At 36.7% G+C, this 18,669-nt stretch overlaps 1 protein-coding gene across 1 annotated transcript; it reads right to left on the bottom strand.

The window, feature by feature from the left end:
• Window positions 1-370: 370 nt before the first annotated feature.
• Window positions 371-2,961, bottom strand: LOC143604225 (BEL1-like homeodomain protein 1). The gene is made up of 4 exons (XM_077080770.1): window positions 1,966-2,961; window positions 1,498-1,886; window positions 1,344-1,404; window positions 371-1,259 (listed from the first exon to the last, which is right to left on the bottom strand). Exons 1-4 carry the CDS (start codon window positions 2,713-2,715, stop codon window positions 531-533), a joined length of 1,929 nt encoding a protein of 642 aa, XP_076936885.1. The 5' UTR covers window positions 2,716-2,961; the 3' UTR covers window positions 371-530.
• Window positions 2,962-18,669: the final 15,708 nt, after the last annotated feature.

The raw sequence follows: 18,669 nt of genomic DNA, 5'->3' as shown, positions 1-18,669 counted from the left end.
CTAATAGTTCTCCTTGGTTTTGAATATTCACCAAAACATATTCGATCTTCTTCATTTCTTGGTCAATCACTTAAAACATGACTTTAGATTGGACCGAAGCACTTAAATGCAAACATGATAGCCATCCGAAAGTAGGTTAGGCTAATATCGGACGTTTCTCTAGTAGGTTGTTCAGACTGATCCGTAAGCACTTTCACCTGCCATGCTAGTAAATTTATGTTGAATTTTGTTAATGACTCATTTAACTCGTTCATTTTCAACAACACTTTTTATTTAGTATATTTGAGATAAAAAAGATCAATTGTTAATTATAAATATTTGACCTTGTATACCCCCTCCAAGATATACCTAGTTTTAAATACATGCATGATACGTACAATATACCAATCCATTCTATCCATCTCCTGGTACAAAATTAATATACATCTCATCATATAATCTATAAACCCTAATCTATATCTATAAAGAACTTCAATGGCCTTGTTCTTCAAAGTATATAGACCTGCATTGATCCAACTAACCATGAGTAATTAAGCAACAAAGTCCGGCAATGGCTGAGCTGCAAACCTTTTCTGGTTCGGAATGCTCATAGTTTCATACATGGCGGTTGAGTGCGAAGAAGACGGTTGATTCATAACTTCAAATTCATTAGTTTGTTGAATGTTTTGATTTGGGAGGAAGTTTTGATGATTTCCCGACATTGATAGGTTATCGCAATGCGGAAGACCAAGAGTCAAAGAGACGGCGTTGCCCGAATATGGTTGTTGGAATTGCTTGGCGGTAAACCGCCCAATTTCCCCAATTGGGTAACCACCTAAACCACCCATGAAGTCGGTTGGGTTTCCCATTAGTGTAAAACCTACCTCTGAAGTCGGTTTTTGTTGCTGCTGCGGTTGATTGTCGTGGTTTCGTGGTTTTTTAGGGCTGAATTGTGCAATTCCATCCATTTGTGACGAGTTCACAAGAGTGAAACCCGATGGGTTTTGGAAGTTCACTCTGCTGGCGGTGGGGGAGGTGGAGACGGTGGTGGAAACTTTCATTTGTGGAGGCGGAGGCGGATTAAACCCTCGTTTTGAACTCTGTGGCGACAAACTTTTCCCATATTTTGATGACGACGGATTATCGTCACTTTGTTCGCTTTTGCTCGCTTTGTGTTCTTCCGATCGGCCTTGTTCTTGTTCCTTTATTTCTTCCAAGTACATCTCCTCCACCATCGGCTTCCATAGCCTAACTCGGGCATTTATGAACCAGTTTGAAACCTAAAGCACGTTATTACACGGAATATATTAGTTACGGTTATTTGTTTTTCTCTTACGAATCGAACACCGATTTAAGGAACATACCTGACTTCTAGTAAGTCCAGTTTGTTTCGCGAGCATATGTTTATCCGAATCTTTAGGATATCTAAAAATAATTAGCAAAATTCATCAAAAATCATAAAAGAACACAAAGAAATTGGAACAACTTTGTATGTTATCAAATTATAATGATTCTTACGGATGCAGAAAGTGTTCAAACAACCAAGCACGAAGAACCGAAACAGAGCGCTCTGGTAATCCACGTTGCGGTCTCCAAGCATTATGTTGGATCATCCCTATTTGCTGTAAAGCCCTCTGTTGCCGGAGCTGATTATCGACAAATTTCAGCCGCGAACCGCCTCCCTCGGACTTTCCACCACCACCACCAACATCTTCTTCTTCGCCTAAGCTCCGGCTAGCAGTCTTGATCTGTCCAATAATCGCGTCTTTTAGGCACCTAAATTGCTTTGAAATGGTCTGAAGTGCTAGTGACGTGTAGGTTTTAGCCGACCCGTTGCCAGCTGCTTGTTCGAACCATGTGATCACAACTTGCATCTGGTTGTGGTATTGCCGGTACCTCTGTTCCACCTTCAAATTAAATCCCCAAAATTTAGCACACAAAATGTTTAAATTAGTTAATTGTTAATTATTAATAATAAACTATTACCTCATCAAGCATGTTCACAAGCTTTGCTTTCTTCATTTGTATTTCTTGTCTCTCTGCAGTGGTAAGCTCGGGACCGTCACGTTTACCGCTCGTTTCTTCTCCGCTTCTAGCGGTCGTTGGTGACGATCCGTCACCCATAATCTTGAGATTCTTGGTGGACTGATCCGAATTGTTCAAAACACTTTTACTCACATTCACCACTTCTTCAAGTAACTCATGTGTCGCGTTTAAGTATTTCGAATTCAACAGCACACTGCTTACACCGTTTGTAATCCCAGATGCTGACGCTGTCGATCCACCCCCGGTGCCGAGAGCTCTGCTCTCATCAACGGCGGTGGGAGAAACAGTCTGTCCTCTAGCAGCCTGGGAGCTAAACCCTGGCTGCTGAGAGGACAACGTCAACGAGAGTCCTTGCTGGAATCTCGTGACGTCTTGCCCCATCTCCACCGGGTTGTACACGTTGTAGTGAACCCGTGGCATGAACGCGTGTATCCCCGAGATGTCGTGTTGGGAATGAATCGACACCGGCGGTTGCGAGGAAAGCGGGATACCGACAAATTGTTGGGTGGTTGGTGGTGGCGCGTGGGGTAAAGACGCCGGTTGATTATTGTTTAAAAACATGAAATTCCCTGGCTGTGACGGCGGTGCTTGGCCGTCGGAGTAATTAACATAACCGGGATTCATTAAAATCAACGTTTGCAACCCATCTCCACCTTGAATCTCTGAGTTTCCATTATAATAACTTGCCATGGATCTTTGTCTCTATATGCTATATATATGCATATGTGTGTGTATCTCAGTTTCTCTCTCTAGATGTGTGTGTGTATATATATATATATGTATATGATATATTGATATTGAAGGGAAAGGTACCTGCGAATGGATCAAAGAAGGGAAGGTATGTGTGTTGTTGGTGTGTGGTTGATTTGACCTTCCATTTCAAATCATTTGATGCAGAAGCTTTGATGATGATGATAATAATAATAATAATAATAATAATAATAATAATAATAATAAGTTGCTACTCTCTCACTAAACAAAGATGAGAGAGAGAGAGATGTGGATGTGGTGATTAAACAAACAACAAATGAGCAGCTTGCTTCATATATCAAAGTTATATGTGTGTCAGAAGATACTCACATCTGAAAAACGAGGAAACGTCACCTTCTACAACCCAAACTACCTTTTCTAATTATTTATATTATTATCTAATTACAAAAATATCATAATAAATAAATAAATAAATAAAAGTAAAGTATAATATGTGGTTATAATAATGGGAAGAAGATGATGTTGTGATGATGATGGATGACACAGGGTTAGGTTGTGGGATGGGGGTCCTGTTTTGTTTTCTTCCATTTAATTTTTTCTCATTTTTTATTTCATTTAAAACTATTATTTTTAGATGTTTTTTTCTCTCATTTGTCAAATTTTGTGTGGTTGGATGGTATAGTTCGATGATAAAGCAATTAAATTCTGAAGAAACACTGGGCCAACCACCATAACACCTCCTTACTTTAATGATATCAACCTCTACAAGTTTACTTATTTTTATGTTTGTTACTATTCTTTTGACTTGCACGTAAAAATTTTCTTGAAATTGTATGAATGTGAACAATTTCCATATTTATATATGTTTCTTTTCACTTTGTATTTAAATTTATCACTGTTTACCTAGAAGCATCAATGATGTCCAATCCAGTTGGTTGGAGGTTGGAAGGTTTACCCATGTGAGGTTCCTATTTGGGAGGTTGAAGGTTCGATTCTCAATTCATGTGCATGCCCATGAAATATGGGTTATACCATGGTAAGGGGGATTTTAACTCAGATTGGGTTAATTGTATGCAGATGATAAACCTTTTAGAGTCCTCGACAACAAGTTACACTTGGTGGTCGTTCTTAAAAGATAATACCTAGAAGTGCCACTGGCTTACCTTAATATTTTTTAATTTTTTTATCATAATTTTAAATATATTGATGAATGCAACCTATGTGTATGTATTTGTCCATCATCAACCATAAGTCATGAATTAGCTTTATAATTTTTACCTAAACTTACATCCAAATTATGAGTTGGCATCTCATGATGTCTGCAAAAGAAAAAGCAAAGTGGTTAAATGGAATTGTGGGGTAAGAGTGATTCATACATGTTTACGGTGTATGTTTAGTTGGGGCCTTATTACATTCCTGGCCTCATCTTTGTCTAAAAAACTTAGAATTATCAAACAATATACACACACCAATAATGCACGTTAGCCTCGTCCTTGATAGAAGGTGTCACCCCTATAAATCACGCCAACGTGACTGCCAAATCAAGAACAAATTGATAAACACAAATCAAAAACAAAAACATACACAAAACAAGTACATAAGATACCCTCAAGATTATTATCTAGAAGATATAATCAAAAAATATAAAATAAAATAAAAATCCCTTATTACACATATCTCGTGTATTTCTTACGAAAACTCTTCTTAGTTGATTTATATATAAACTAACAAATCTTAGGTAACAAGAAATCTTAATAACCTAACTTGGTCACTAAAAACCCGTTAACATCCCCATAAACCTTGGACTTCCCAACCTCTAATGGATACCCTTGTTACAAACAACCTCCAGTTCCTTGACTGTTGAATTTATTTAATATTGTACACTAGTATAAAAAATGTTTATTATAAAACGGTTAAATAGCGTTTTATTAATGGTTTCAAAACCGTTTTAAACCATGCGTTGCAAAAGAATTTAAAGTAGTTCAAAACCCAATGTAAAACGGTACCTCGTAACATCCTAAAACTTTAGGTCTTTGTCAATTTTGAAAGTTGAAGTAACTTCTGATCATTAAGCCAAAGTTAGAGTACAGGGACTAAACTGTATTTTTACCAAACTTAGCATGAGACGAACTGTGTCATCTCTTAGACAGTCTATATCAAGCAGGCCTTATCCGTTTAAGACATTTATTAAGACGGGTCGTCAAACCCGCCTACTATTTGAGACACCCTCATCTCAAGTCTGTCTAATCCATGAAAAAGGCTAAAACGGATTGCCTCATAATTAGACAATTCATCTCAGTGATGTGTGGGTAAAGAATGTGTTTATATTATTCAATATTGTGTAGTTTACTTGTTTATATGCATCGAACTCGAGTACTTTGAGTGGTTTTATGATTGTAGGTGATCTGAGCTTAAAGAAACTAATTTGGAGCATTTAGGATGAAGTGGAAATGAAAGTAATGATATGTGATATTATAAAGAGTTAAAATACGAAGACGTAGCCGCAAATAGGAGGAAAATGGAGTTGGAATGAATATTTTACGAAGAAAATGAAAAATATACGAGCTTGTATTGTAGCAGGCGTATGCTATGGCTCCCAGGCCATAGCCTACGATTCTGGGTGATGAAATTGATTGTAAGGCAGTGGGTTAGGGTCATAGCCTACGGCCAGACCGTAAGCTATGGTTCTCAGACGTAGCCTACGGCTAGGTCTGACGGGAAACTTGATTTTTGAAGATTTTGTTCCATATTTAAGCCTGGTTAAACCCTAATTTGATTATCCTTCACACCCTATCATCCTTGGGAGATTTTGGAGCCTTCATTCTTCATCCTAACACATACCAATTATCAGAATCATCCATGCTCTCATCATCTTAACCAAGAATTAAGATTTCCAATATCCTTATGCTAGGCTAAAGCTTCTGTGACCATCCCTGGACGTAGGGTTGTGTTCGTGGTTTGATATTTTGGTATTTTGAACCTTAATATTGGATTTGAATTTGGTTAATCATTCGTTTAGTTGAATCTTTACATTTGTTTATGTGCTTAAATAGTTTTTCGTAATTGATTGCTTAAAATTGTATCAGGTAATTGGCTTGAGCTCATCAACATTTAGGGTTGAGTTCTTATTGTCATTGACCCATTTATCATTAATCATAGCATTGATTTCATTTACCAAAACTTAAAACTGGCAATCAGTTAGATTATTATTCATTTGTGCCAATTGTTCGGATTAAGTTTTGATAATCAGCAGAGCCAAATATTTAGTCTTTTGCTTATTGATTCAAACAAAGAGATTTTCAAATATTGTTTGTTTACTTGTCCAACTTGCTTCACAACCTGAAACCTAGAGATTGGTTATTTTCTCATTATTGTTTACAACTAAGAATAACAGTATTTTCACTTAACAAATCATTCAAATTGTTTGACATCGTTTGTCCGCCCAGTTATTAATTAAAAAGTCATGTGTTTGATTAGCACTTCCCACTGATTCCTTATGGAGACGACCTTACTTACCCGTACTAGTTATATGTATTTAAGTGATATAAATACTTATTTTTTATTAGAGAACGACATCTACATCAAAATGGCACAGTTGTCGGGGATTCAACATGCAAAGTGCTAGTTTAATGTGTTTTTTTAATTTGAGTTTTTATTTTATTCATGTCAGTTTTACACGTGGTATTTATATTAAAACCCGACCTATTTCGCTGTTCAGGAAATTTTATCGCGTTTATCGAGTTAATTTTTATTATAATATTATTCTTTGTTATTTATTCATTATTATAATATTATTCTTATTTATTTTTATATTATATAATTAAAACTTTCAAAGTTTGGCAAAAATCTCCTAAACTTAAACTTTTACCCCTATTTGTTTCCATCCTCAAACCCTAGGGACTAAAGTGCAAATTTATCATATAACCCATCAAGAATTTGGTTAACCCAAGACCCAACCCCAAATCCAAACCCTAATCACTAACCCGATTGCAATTTAGAAGACTTGGACCTTATTTCTCGAATCTAATATAGAAACCAAATCAAGTATTATGATATACATGTTATTTACGGCCTAACCGACGTTCTAATTACATTAATTCGATCAAAAGGATTATGTTTTCTTATAAATTACATGTCGGCCCTAAACCTAATTCGATGTGCATGTAATCGATTGTATAAGTTCAATTAATCTTGTAGATAGTATCTTCACACCCTAGCCGTCCTTAACCCTATACTTAATTACATTATAATCAATCTTGTCTAATTGTTCTTGATCTTCGCTTAGGCCGGCTCTGTTATGCGTAATTAACCCATGTTTTAGCTTCGTTTGAGGTAATGGTTTGTACATTACAAATTTCTTTGACTCAATGGCATTAACCCTATGGTTAATCGGCCAAACGTATAACGATTTGTCTGATTGATCAATCTAGGGTTCATATAATCTATTTCGCGTCTGGTTTAAGTTTTATCAGTTTCATGTTTTAAACACATAACACCCTAGATCAGTTGGCTTATTGTGGTTGTGTTAATATGTTGAACCGTTGGGGCGCGGGTTCGAAACTCCCCCCAACCCTTTATTTTTGGAAATTTTGGTATAAAGTGTTATTTATCATGTTAAATCAATTGTAAATAATATAAATTTTATAAAAATAATAAATAATTATTATTTAATCAAAAACCAACAACGTAACTAAATTTTTCCAAATATTGGTTTAACCATATACATGTATATATATATGTGTGTGTGTATGTATGTATTTGTATATATGTATATATATGATTATTAAAATTGGTTAAAATAAAATATAGATTAAATATTTAGTAAATATAAAAAAATATAGCTTGAGTATTTTTATAAATCTATAAAAATTTAAATAATGAGATTTTTCCTTTTAAACAAGTAAATACACTAAATATATTTTATTTAAAAAAAAATAAATAGTTAAAACAATCTCTTTATATATTCTATTAAAGCTTTAAGTATCTGTTTAAGTATTTATTTAAAATTATAAAGTTTTATAACTAAAATATATCTTATCAATTAACATTGTTAAAATAATTATCTGTACAAATATTTTATAAACTAATATGTTTTATATATTATTATTGACTCACAACTTTTAATTAAAGATAAGAATTTTAAATAAATTATAAACTTAGTTTAGTTATTATCTCAAATACCCGTTCAATTTTAAATCTTTAGTAGTGCATCTATTAATTCGTTGTAATCTCCGGTTATTATTACTAGTTAGGACTTGTTCATTGATACATCTCGAGCGTGAGGTTATATTACCGTCTTATCGCATTTATTTCATTCACTTATTGTTAAGGTGAGTATCTCACTCCCATCTTTTTACTCATTTTCAATGTTTTGGGAACATATGCGGTTTTAGATACTTTATTAATATATATTACACAACTTGCAACTGTTAGTCATGTATGTTTAAGAGTTTATGCCTAACGTGTTATATGCTTTACTTGAATACCTTTTGGATGATCATACGCCCGTTGTGTTAGCCATCGTCCAGTTCATCTGGCATAGAGCTTATCGACAACATATTTACTTGCTCATTTGGTTAAATTGCTTATCTCATTTGACACAGTTTGCTCTTTTATTTATTATATATATTCACAAAATCTGGTGTTTTACTCACTCAACCTAGTGTTGACAAAACTTATTGTGTTTTTAACGCATATACAGATCATTGTATGTGTGATCCTCAAGCTTGTTTTGAAGAAAACTTAGGATTGCATGCTAGAGAGAAAAACAAGAATTTAAATTTTTTATTTTTATCTTTACTTATCTTAATTTTGAATTATGTACTTGGTATTTGACAATTGTTGGATTTATTTAATTTGAATTAATATATATTATAATGATAGTACCTTAACAAAAACTTAGCGCTGACCGGGAGGCAACTGGACCTTTTATTTTATTTTATTTTTCTTTATTTTTTGTTTTTCTTTTTACGTGTTACTTTTTCTTTGTGTTTAGCAGTCATAGTAAACCCTAAAGGTGAGAAAGCTCACGGTGGTCTATTCAAGATTTGGTGGAAAATATATTGTCATACCATAGTTCAAGGAGTGTGGGTCAAAGTTACAAAAGTATTCATCAGTAGGACTCATTTAACAATAGATATTCAAGTCAGGTGTATGTGCCTCTTTCCTTTGTTTGTTTATTAAAATATTTTAAGTTCTCGTGTACAAGACTCTCTTGTTAAATGAAAATATACATTAGGAACAATGTAAAGTTTAAGCGTGGGGTTGCGGAAAAGTCTTCGGGGAAGAGTTTTTGAGAAAAATGTTAAGAATAACCTGAATTAAATTTTTTTTTTTTGCAAAACAATGGAAAATGATAGAAAAACTGGGAATTATTTTTCAAAATATTATATATGAGAGATAATAAAAAAAAGAAACACACTTAACTTGGTATGTGTTGGTAGGCCCAACCGATACTAAAAGACTTTTGAAAATGTAATTATGTACATTTAATTGAAATCATTAAGTCTTATGGGTTCTCATCTTAGCAAAACAGGGAAATTGAAATATCTAATGTAATTAATGAGCACCATTGTAGGTTAAAACCTTGTAACTTTTAGGATTTAATCTCACTTAGTTGGCACCCCACTAAAACAAAAAAGAATGAGCGTTAAAAGTGAAAAAGATCCAATAATTAAATGTGTCTCCCTCTGGGATAGTACTCGGAGATGACATCTATCGATGAGAATCAGAAAAATAATTTGTGATTAAGATCCAACAACCTATGTGTTTTCCCTCGAGTTAGTAGTTTGGCGGATAGGCCTCTGGGGGAGGATCAATGAATGTTCATGAATAAGGACCAACATCTTATATGCTTCTCACCATACTAGCAACCACGGTGAGAATATCCATGGGTGAGGTTTAATATATATATATATATATATATATATATATATAAATAAATGCTAATGCTCAAATCATTCGTTCATTTATTTGTCCATCCGTGAGGTTAACTCTTAACATTTACAAGTTTTTGCGTTATAGTGGTAGAAAAATCTTTATGGTTTTATCTTTACTTTGACATATATGAAACAAAATATGTGGACTTGTGATTCACGGTGTGAGAACCTTAGACTAAATGCTAACTTGAACTTAAAAGCTAAACGTGATTGAAGGTCTGAATTATCGGTGTTTGGGTTTAAGTGGAAAGCAATACCAACAATCGAGGTTTTTGTGTTATTAATAATTAATTAAGTGATCTAAGTGTTTGTATTTCTGGTTCTTATTCCATTGTAAATATTTTTCGGGATGAAAAAGGATAAGTGTGTGGATGTTATGTGTGGGTTAAAGAACTTGTTTATAATGTTTAATATTGTGTGTTTTACTTGTTTATATGCATCGAACATGAGTACTTTGAGTGGTTTTATGATTGTAGGTGATCCGAGCTTAAAGAAACTAATTTAGAGCAATTAGGATGAAGTGGAAATGAAAGTAATGATATATGATATGATAGAGAGTTGAAATACGAAGACGTGGTCGCAAATTAGGAGGAAAACAGAGTTGGAATGAAGATTATATGAAGAAAATGAAAAATATACGAGCTGGTACAATAACACGCGTAGGCTACGGCTCCCAGACCATATCCTACGTTTCGGGGTGATGAAATTGAACCATAAGGCATTGGCCTAAGGCCGTAGCCTACGGCCAGGACTTAATTTACGGTTCACAGCCGTAGCCTACGGCTAGGTCTGACGAGAAACTTGATTTTTGAAGATTTTGTTCCATATTTAAGCCCGGTTAAACCCTAATTTGTTTATTCGTCATAACCTATCATCCTTGGGGGATTTTGGAGCCGTCATTCTTCATCCTAACACCAACCAATCATCACAATCATCCATGTTCTCATCATCTCAACCAAGAATCAAGATTTCCAAGATGCTTATGCTAGGCTAAAGCTTCTGTGACCATCTTCGGGCATAGGTTTGTGTTTGTGGTTAGACGTTTTGGTATTTTGAACCTTAATATTGGATTTGGTTAATGTAGGTTTCCATTCGGATCTACACAGGAGTATCTCGTACACAAAGGGTGCAGAATCCCCTATGTATACGATTACAAGTGTACACGATAGAACGAATCGGAAACGTACGATAAACAAATATGTAAACAAAATGCTTAAATGTTATTAGCAACCCAGTGCTCCTAACACGTAAGAGAACCAACGTACATAAGTTATGTCCAAGGACCTCTCTAAACCCTACGTAGATGTATGTTTAAGTACCACGACAACTTCGCCTAGCATCCCTAGGCGAAGTTGTCTTAACTTCGACCAAATGCTAACATCGCCTATACCAAAAGATAAATAGTAAAGTTCACCATAACCAAAACATAACAAACAATATTCTGATTACAGACATGATAAACTAAAAACTAATGAACTACTGTCACACTGCACCAACAGACTCCCCCTTGGTAGTAGCTTCATTTCTCTTATAGCTTCGTGTTTTCTTGTAATCCAAAAAGACATATCAACAATCTTCAGGCATGCCCACATAGTCTCACACAAACCGAGACCACCCTTTGATACTTTGTCCCTTCGTCCTTCCATGTTGGTATGTAAAAGATCTTCTTTTCATTAAGTATCTGCAAATCAGCTTGAGACAAGTTAACCAGGTGCATAGGATCATAAAACCTCAAGATCTCTTGTTCATCTTGATCTTCCATCACGACTTCAGCAGTCTCACAATCAACATACCACCATTTTAGATCTTTCAGCACATTCTGAGGCATGACTTTCATCGGAATCTCTTTCAAACATAGAACTGGTTTGTACTTCATAACCATCCATGGTTTACCATCCGCTCACATTCCCCTTTCAGTATCCTCAATCAACTTTCCCTTCTAAGGTTTTAGCAACTCAAACCTCTTTTCCTTGACCACCTAACTCCACACAATCTTTCCAATCCAACCAGCATACATATCACCACTCCTGTTGATTAGCTTCAAGCGAGCCAAGTCTTTTACCTCACACTCGGGGAATGTGTTAAACGATCTCAGCTTCTTTTCAAAATACTGAACCCCATCAAATCTTTTAACCACGAAAACTTTGAGCTGATCATCATAGAGCTAACAGATAATTCCCTTCTTTGATTCATTGTACCCTTTAATGTTGTAACTCCTTTTAAATATAGGAAGCACCTCTGGTTTCTTGGTCCTTACAAACCAGTGAACACATTCCTCCTTCCACCCAGTTTGTTCTTCCCATTCTGTCTCATCACTTACACTTTCACCTTGGATCACCTGTTCTTGACTTAAACTAGGAATATCATGTTCAACATCGTCTACTGGTATCTCCCCATCCTCCAAACCACTATCAATCTCAATTTGTTCAACGAGTTTTTCGATCTCACTGAATGACAACACATCTTCAGTAACCTCAACCTCATCATCAAAAGCTATATGCACTACCAGTCGGATCACTAGATTCCACCTGAGGTATGAAAGCCTCAAGAGATTGTGAAGTTCTTGGTAGCTCACCACTTGCATCTTTTGATGCATTGGGGTCATCGCCTTTGTCCTCCCTTCATTTTGTTCTCAACTCGTCTCCCTTGCAACTGCTCTCCCCCTGAGATGCTAAGAACCGCTTTAAAGCATAAAAAATTTTACCATGTTCAACCAGGAGAGCCAACTGAAGGTGATTCTCAGCCACTAGACGTTGAATTTCCTGAGTCTGAATGACATTAACCCTCGATTTCTCAGCAACTATGCGTTCCAGAGCCACGATCCGCTCGGAATCCGACATAGTACTATCAAAGGCATATGATATATGAGAAATGTCCTGAGCATAAGGTGGAAGAATACCCAAACTGGCCGGTGTCTCAGATGAAGATGGAATAGAAACTGGAGGTGAAACAGTAACTGAAGACCCAGTAGTAGCATCTAGAGTGTATTCCACAAACATAGAAACAACTTCAGTTGGAGTAATAGATCGAGGAGGTAAAGATACAATCTCGGGTGCTGACAAAGCCACCGTAGAAGACATAATGACCGGTGCTAACGAAGCCACCGTAGACACACTGGAAATCATCGGTAAAGAGACAGAGCTTACCGGTACAAAAGTTGACGGCCAGATAACCTTGAGGGAGCAAACTGAACTACCCTTGAACTCTCAACATCCCAAGCCTTCTTGGATCTACGAACCAAAGCATACATCTCATCTTCAAAATCAGATTCACTGTCATCATCAGAACTCTTCTTACGTTTTCCCTGTATCTTTTCTTGAACAGCCTAGACCCTCAGAGTCTCATCAACCTCATCTGAGGATGACTCAGATAAAGTTTCCTCAGAATCCTCAATTGAGGGAAGAGATGGACCAACCGAAGTAGCAACCGAGGAAACACTAACCCCAGACACATCAACCAAAGGAATTTGAACTTCAGAAGCATCAAATGAGGACATATCAAATAACCCGTGGCCCCCAAAAGCAACATCCAGATCTACATCCTCGGTGGCTGATATAATAGGAACACTAACTGGAACATCTTGAGCCACACGAGGTGGTTGTGGAATATCAGCTGGGGCCGGAGCAGGATCAAGAAATCCATCATTTGGTGGAGCAACATAAGCTGGATTCAGATGTAAACCAAATGAAGACGTATGTCTCGGCCGACGCTCGAGATTGCTTCATGCGCTCGAAATATGACATTGAGCAAAGATCCTTTTGTTCACACTATCCACAAACGAAATAGGACGAAGTTGTGGGAGATTAGGAGCCACATGGTTAAAGATCATCTGCAGAAATCTAGGATACATCATGAACCGTTCCCTAGCCAGCGCCCTTCGTTGACGATCAATTTCATAAAACATCATCTGACCAAAGCTGAATGGTTTATTGTATGTCAAAGTAATTATTGCATATTGCATAATTGCACCCATACCATCAGAACCAGCTTTGCGACCAGACATGCAAACAATTAAAACATGCATAAAGAACTGCCATTGATCAAGTAAGAACCCTTTGTGACGTTGAGAATCTTCCAGAGGTCCTAAGTAACCCATGAGAAGAAAAGCACATTCCGAAAAGTAGCCGGATACTTATTAGGACCCTGATCATCTTCAACAGACCCGAATTGCAAAGTTGCCCGTATCTAATCAGCTGAAAACTGGACAACCTGCTTATTAACCGTAGCACGCATGACCGGAGGTTCCACACGACAGTCATACTCCACCGTTCTCTAAATATCTTCGATATTCGGCAAGGAGATAGGTAGTGTGGTGGAGATAGAATGAAAGATCCGTGAGCGCAAGAGAAACCGCGTAATCTTCAGATCCACAAGTATCTGGAACTAAGGTTACATACATGTTTTGAGTTGAGAAAAATTTTCTTTTATTACCGTCACCACCATCACCACCTGTGCCACCGGCACCCGCAACTTCTGCCATATCTGTAGTGTAAACAAACTAAGTTAGAGAAGTACTTAACCAGCTGGTTAACTTCGCCTAGAGGGTTAGTAGGAGAAGTTAAGGTTCCAGCAAAGTTTGTCATAAGGCATGAGAGACTGCAAAGTTTTAGTCAAGCGAAGTTGGTCATAACTTCGCCCCTTAACCTTAGTTCGCCTCAAGAACAGCCTAGTAAAACTCAAATCTTTTGCCGGAAGCTAACAACAACAATTAGAGGATGATCGAAGGTGCTATAGGGACTGATTAAGGTCACCAGATACTCGATATCGCTTAAGAATGAACATTGTGGAAGTATTGAAGCCATTAAGGTTTTACTCGAAAAATCATAAAACAACTACCTATCCAGGAAGAATTAACATAAACAAGTAATAAATTATGAGTCATCGCAAGATTTGAAACCTTAATAAGTGATTAAAAGTGGATTTGGAAGAGGTTGATTCACAGGGTAAGTTCGCCGTGGGTGAATGAAACAAGTTTGACCAATTTTGACCTTAAAGTTGGTTATAAACCCTTTGCAAACCTGGAGGCGAAGTTGTCAACTTCGCTCCATATATAAATTCGCCAAGGCGAAGTTAAATTAAACAAAACCAAGACGGAAAGTTTAAATTTTAGACCAAAAACGAAAGTGAGTAACCCGTGTTTTAATTTTAAAAGGAACTAATTCAAAAGAAGTATAGAATAAGATTGCGGGATCAAATTTCAGTCTTGATAAAACTGTCGCGTTTATGAAACGATCCGAACATGGGATTAAGGTGTTGTCACAAAGATTCATGTACAACGTTATTATGACATAGAGAAACAGGCTGAAAGCATTAATATGAAACTTAGCATGATTATCATTGCTTCGGTGATACGAGTTAGGTTCAATTAGGCATAGAATTTAGATGGCCATCACTTATGGATCTGTGATGCCTCCTATCTCTTCTCAAAGCGTATTTGATTTTCCCCAGATCATCCCAATTTGACTCCAACCCCTTAGCGCTTGATCAAAAATTTTAATATCTAGTAAGAAAACGTTTAAAGCTTTAAGGTTGAACGTTGGACTTACTAGCCATCCGGACTTACATGCCTTTCAATTAAAGTGTTTAGGACTTATTTGAATGCCCCACCCTTGTAATTCTAGTTTGACCCTCAAAGATTTTGAAAAACAGAATTTAACAACTCAGTATTATACAAACAAAGCAAATTTTTTTTAAATAAAGACAAAATATTTTTGGTGATCAAGACACTAACGGGCTCGTGTATGACTGGGTAATCACTTTTCAACCTAACATTCGGTGAGATGTATGTGGAGACATGCACATTTTTTCATAATGACTCTCCACAGTAAATCTAGAATATTTAGTTTGTATCACTTCAACTTTTACGCATCATGGAAAGCTACCATGCAAATCAATGACTATTCTAGAGCCTTTTAAGCTTAATAACTTCACCAGTTAGGCCCACAGAATCAATTTACCTATCATTTTCCAAAGGTTGAATCGATTTTCATTTTAGAACAAACTTTGAAGCTTCTAAAACGCTGTAGACTGAATAATTATGTCACTTCCCATAGAAAACAGAAAACAATTTTAAATTCAAACACCCCGGTCACATCTTAGTTCTCTGGTGAATGGCAATCCTATATGTACACAGTTGGTTAATAGGACCGAGCACATATATAAATATGTGTCTCTCAAACTTAGAGTAACCTACATAATTTTCAGCGAAGGAATTAAAACAAAAACACATCACAGTCGCCCCAGATGCTTTCAGTTTTTAGGTGAATGGCCATCCTTTGAATCTACGAGTAGATGAGAGGACCAACCATATACTAGTATATGTCCTTCAAACTTGAGCAACCGACATAATTTTAAGCGAAATGATTTTTTTTAAACAAAATCAAAGAAAAGACACCGTTACTCGGGATGGATCATTCCATTTACCTTAATAAGGTTTTGAAAACAAGATCGGTCAAAAGATTTTGTAAAAAGATCGACAAAGTTATCCAGAGAATCAACATTTTCCAGCACGATTAATTTCTTCTCAACACAATCCCATATGAAATGATGACGATTGTCAATATGCTTACTTTTACTATGCTTTATGGGATTATTAGTTACTAAGATAGCAAAAGTATTATAAATGCAAATAGAAGTATGAGTGAAATTCAGACCATCATCTCTCATCTGTTGTTGTATCCACAAAACCTGGGACAGCAATTTGATGTTTCCATATACTCTGCTTCACATGTGCATATTACAACCGAGGTCTGCTTCTTGCAATGCCAAGACACCAAGAAACTGACAACCACCGGTAGTCGACTTCCTATTCTGGTTACAACCTCCATAATCGGAGTCGGTGTATGCAACTTAATCCAATTCACCTCCCATTGGATACCAGAGACCCAACTTAGGCTTTCATTTGAGGTACCGCGGTAATCCTCTTCCCGCCTTTCATGTGAGACTCCTTCGGATTAGCCTGAAAACGCGCACAAAACACAAACTGCAAACATAATGTCAGGTCTAGAAGCAGTTAGATACAATAAATAACCTATTATTGCGCGATATTGAGTGGGATCCACATCTTCATCACTGTCAGAATCAGCACCCAGTTTGTGGTTGACACAGATTGGAGTATCATACGGAGTACTTTCTTTCATCTTGAATCGTTGGAGCACGTCATGAACATATTTTCTTTGATGAATAAACAGCCTATCCCTCTTCTGATCTACCTGTAAACCCAAGAAGAAGGTTAGTTCACCCATGGCACTCATCTCAAATCTTTTCTCCATGACCGCTTCAAAATCCTGACACATAGAAATCTTTGAGGCCCCGAAGATCATATAGTCCACATAGACCTGGACTAGAAGAAAATCCTTTCCATTCCACTTCACAAACAACGTACTGTAAATCTTCCCTCTTACAAAACCATTTTCCAGAAGGTAATCAGATAAAGTTGCATACCAAGCCCGTGGAGCTTGATGTAGGCCATATAATGATTTGCGGAGTCTGTACACACGATCTGGAATGTCCGGATCTGGAAAACCTGGGGGTTGCTCGACATATACCACTTAGTCTACCTTTCCATTCATAAACGAACTCTTTATGTCTAATTGAAATACCTTCATCTCTTTGTGAGCGGCAAAGGGCAAGAAAAGTCGAGTTGCCTCCAGCCTGGCTACAGGAGCAAACACCTCATTGTAGTCGATCCCTTCTTGACATATAGTCCACATAGACCTGGACTAGAAGAAAATCCTTTCCATTCCACTTCACAAACAACGTACTGTAAATCTTCCCTCTTACAAAACCATTTTCCAGCAGGTAATCAGATAAAGTTGCATACCAAGCCCGTGGAGCTTGATGTAGGCCATATAATGATTTGCGGAGTCTGTACACATGATCTGGAAAACCTGGGGTTGATCGACATATACCACTTAGTCTACCTTTCCATTCAGAAACGAACTCTTTACGTCTAATTGAAATACCTTCATCTCTTTGTGAGCGGCAAAGGGCAAGAAAAGTCGAATTGCCTCCAGCCTGGCTACAGGAGCAAACACCTCATTGTAGTCGATCCCTTCTTGCTGATTAAAGCCCTTAACTACCAGTCTTGCCTTGTTTCTGACGATTACACCTTTCTCATCTCTTTTGCACTTAAATACCCACTTAGTGCCGATTGCATTCACATCTTGTGGTTTCTCAACCAAACGCCATCCTTCCTTTTTGTTAAACTGAGCCAATTCTTCCTACATGGCTTCGACCCAATAGCTACCCTTCAAAGCCATTTGATAGTTTTTCGGTTCTATTTGACTGATGTAGAATGCATACAAACATTCTTTCATAATACCCGTATCTTTGATGCTCACATAAACACATGTATTTTCTTCCAAGCTTCCTCTGGTACGCACACCATCAGAGGGATTACCAATAAAATTTTCCAGAGGGTGATCCTTGTGGATTCTTATTGTTTGGACAGGAGCAACTACCAAGTCTTCACCGAGATTAGGAGTGAGTTCAGTGGTATGATGTTGATCATGAAACGGATTTATGAACTCTTCTTCATCTGAAACAACGGGTCTTTCTTCAACACTGGAGAATGTAGGTATTTTATCTTCGACACTTGAGCTATGCGTGATGGACTCTTCTTCATCAATTAACATCTGAGTGGCCATCCTTTCTTCCACATCTGCAAACTCATAAGAAGGTAGGTTAAAAGATTTAAACAGTTTATCATAATCAAAAACCTCATCTGGTCCCATGCTAGGCTTTGGTGACTTGTAACTGGTAATGTCAATCTTACAGACCACCTCCACCTTGTTTCTAGATAAATTAAAGACTCTTCTATTGGGAGACCCAACCACATAACCTACAAGAATTCCTTCGTCAGCTTTTCACCAAATTTGAATTAGTCTTTAATATCGAACATGGAGACCCAAAAAGTTCGAGACCTTTTAGATTAAGCTTTCGACAATGCATTAATTCATAACAAGTTTTGTTTAATATTTTAACAATTAAAACG

The sequence above is a fragment of the Bidens hawaiensis genome, unplaced genomic scaffold, assembly GCF_021521415.1.
Source record: "Bidens hawaiensis isolate Kalapana, Puna unplaced genomic scaffold, B.hawaiensis_p1.1 tig00064455_1, whole genome shotgun sequence".
Taxonomy (NCBI): domain Eukaryota; kingdom Viridiplantae; phylum Streptophyta; class Magnoliopsida; order Asterales; family Asteraceae; genus Bidens; species Bidens hawaiensis.
The sequence above is the reverse complement of the archived record's forward strand: the minus strand, read 5'-3'. Positions and strand labels throughout refer to the sequence as shown.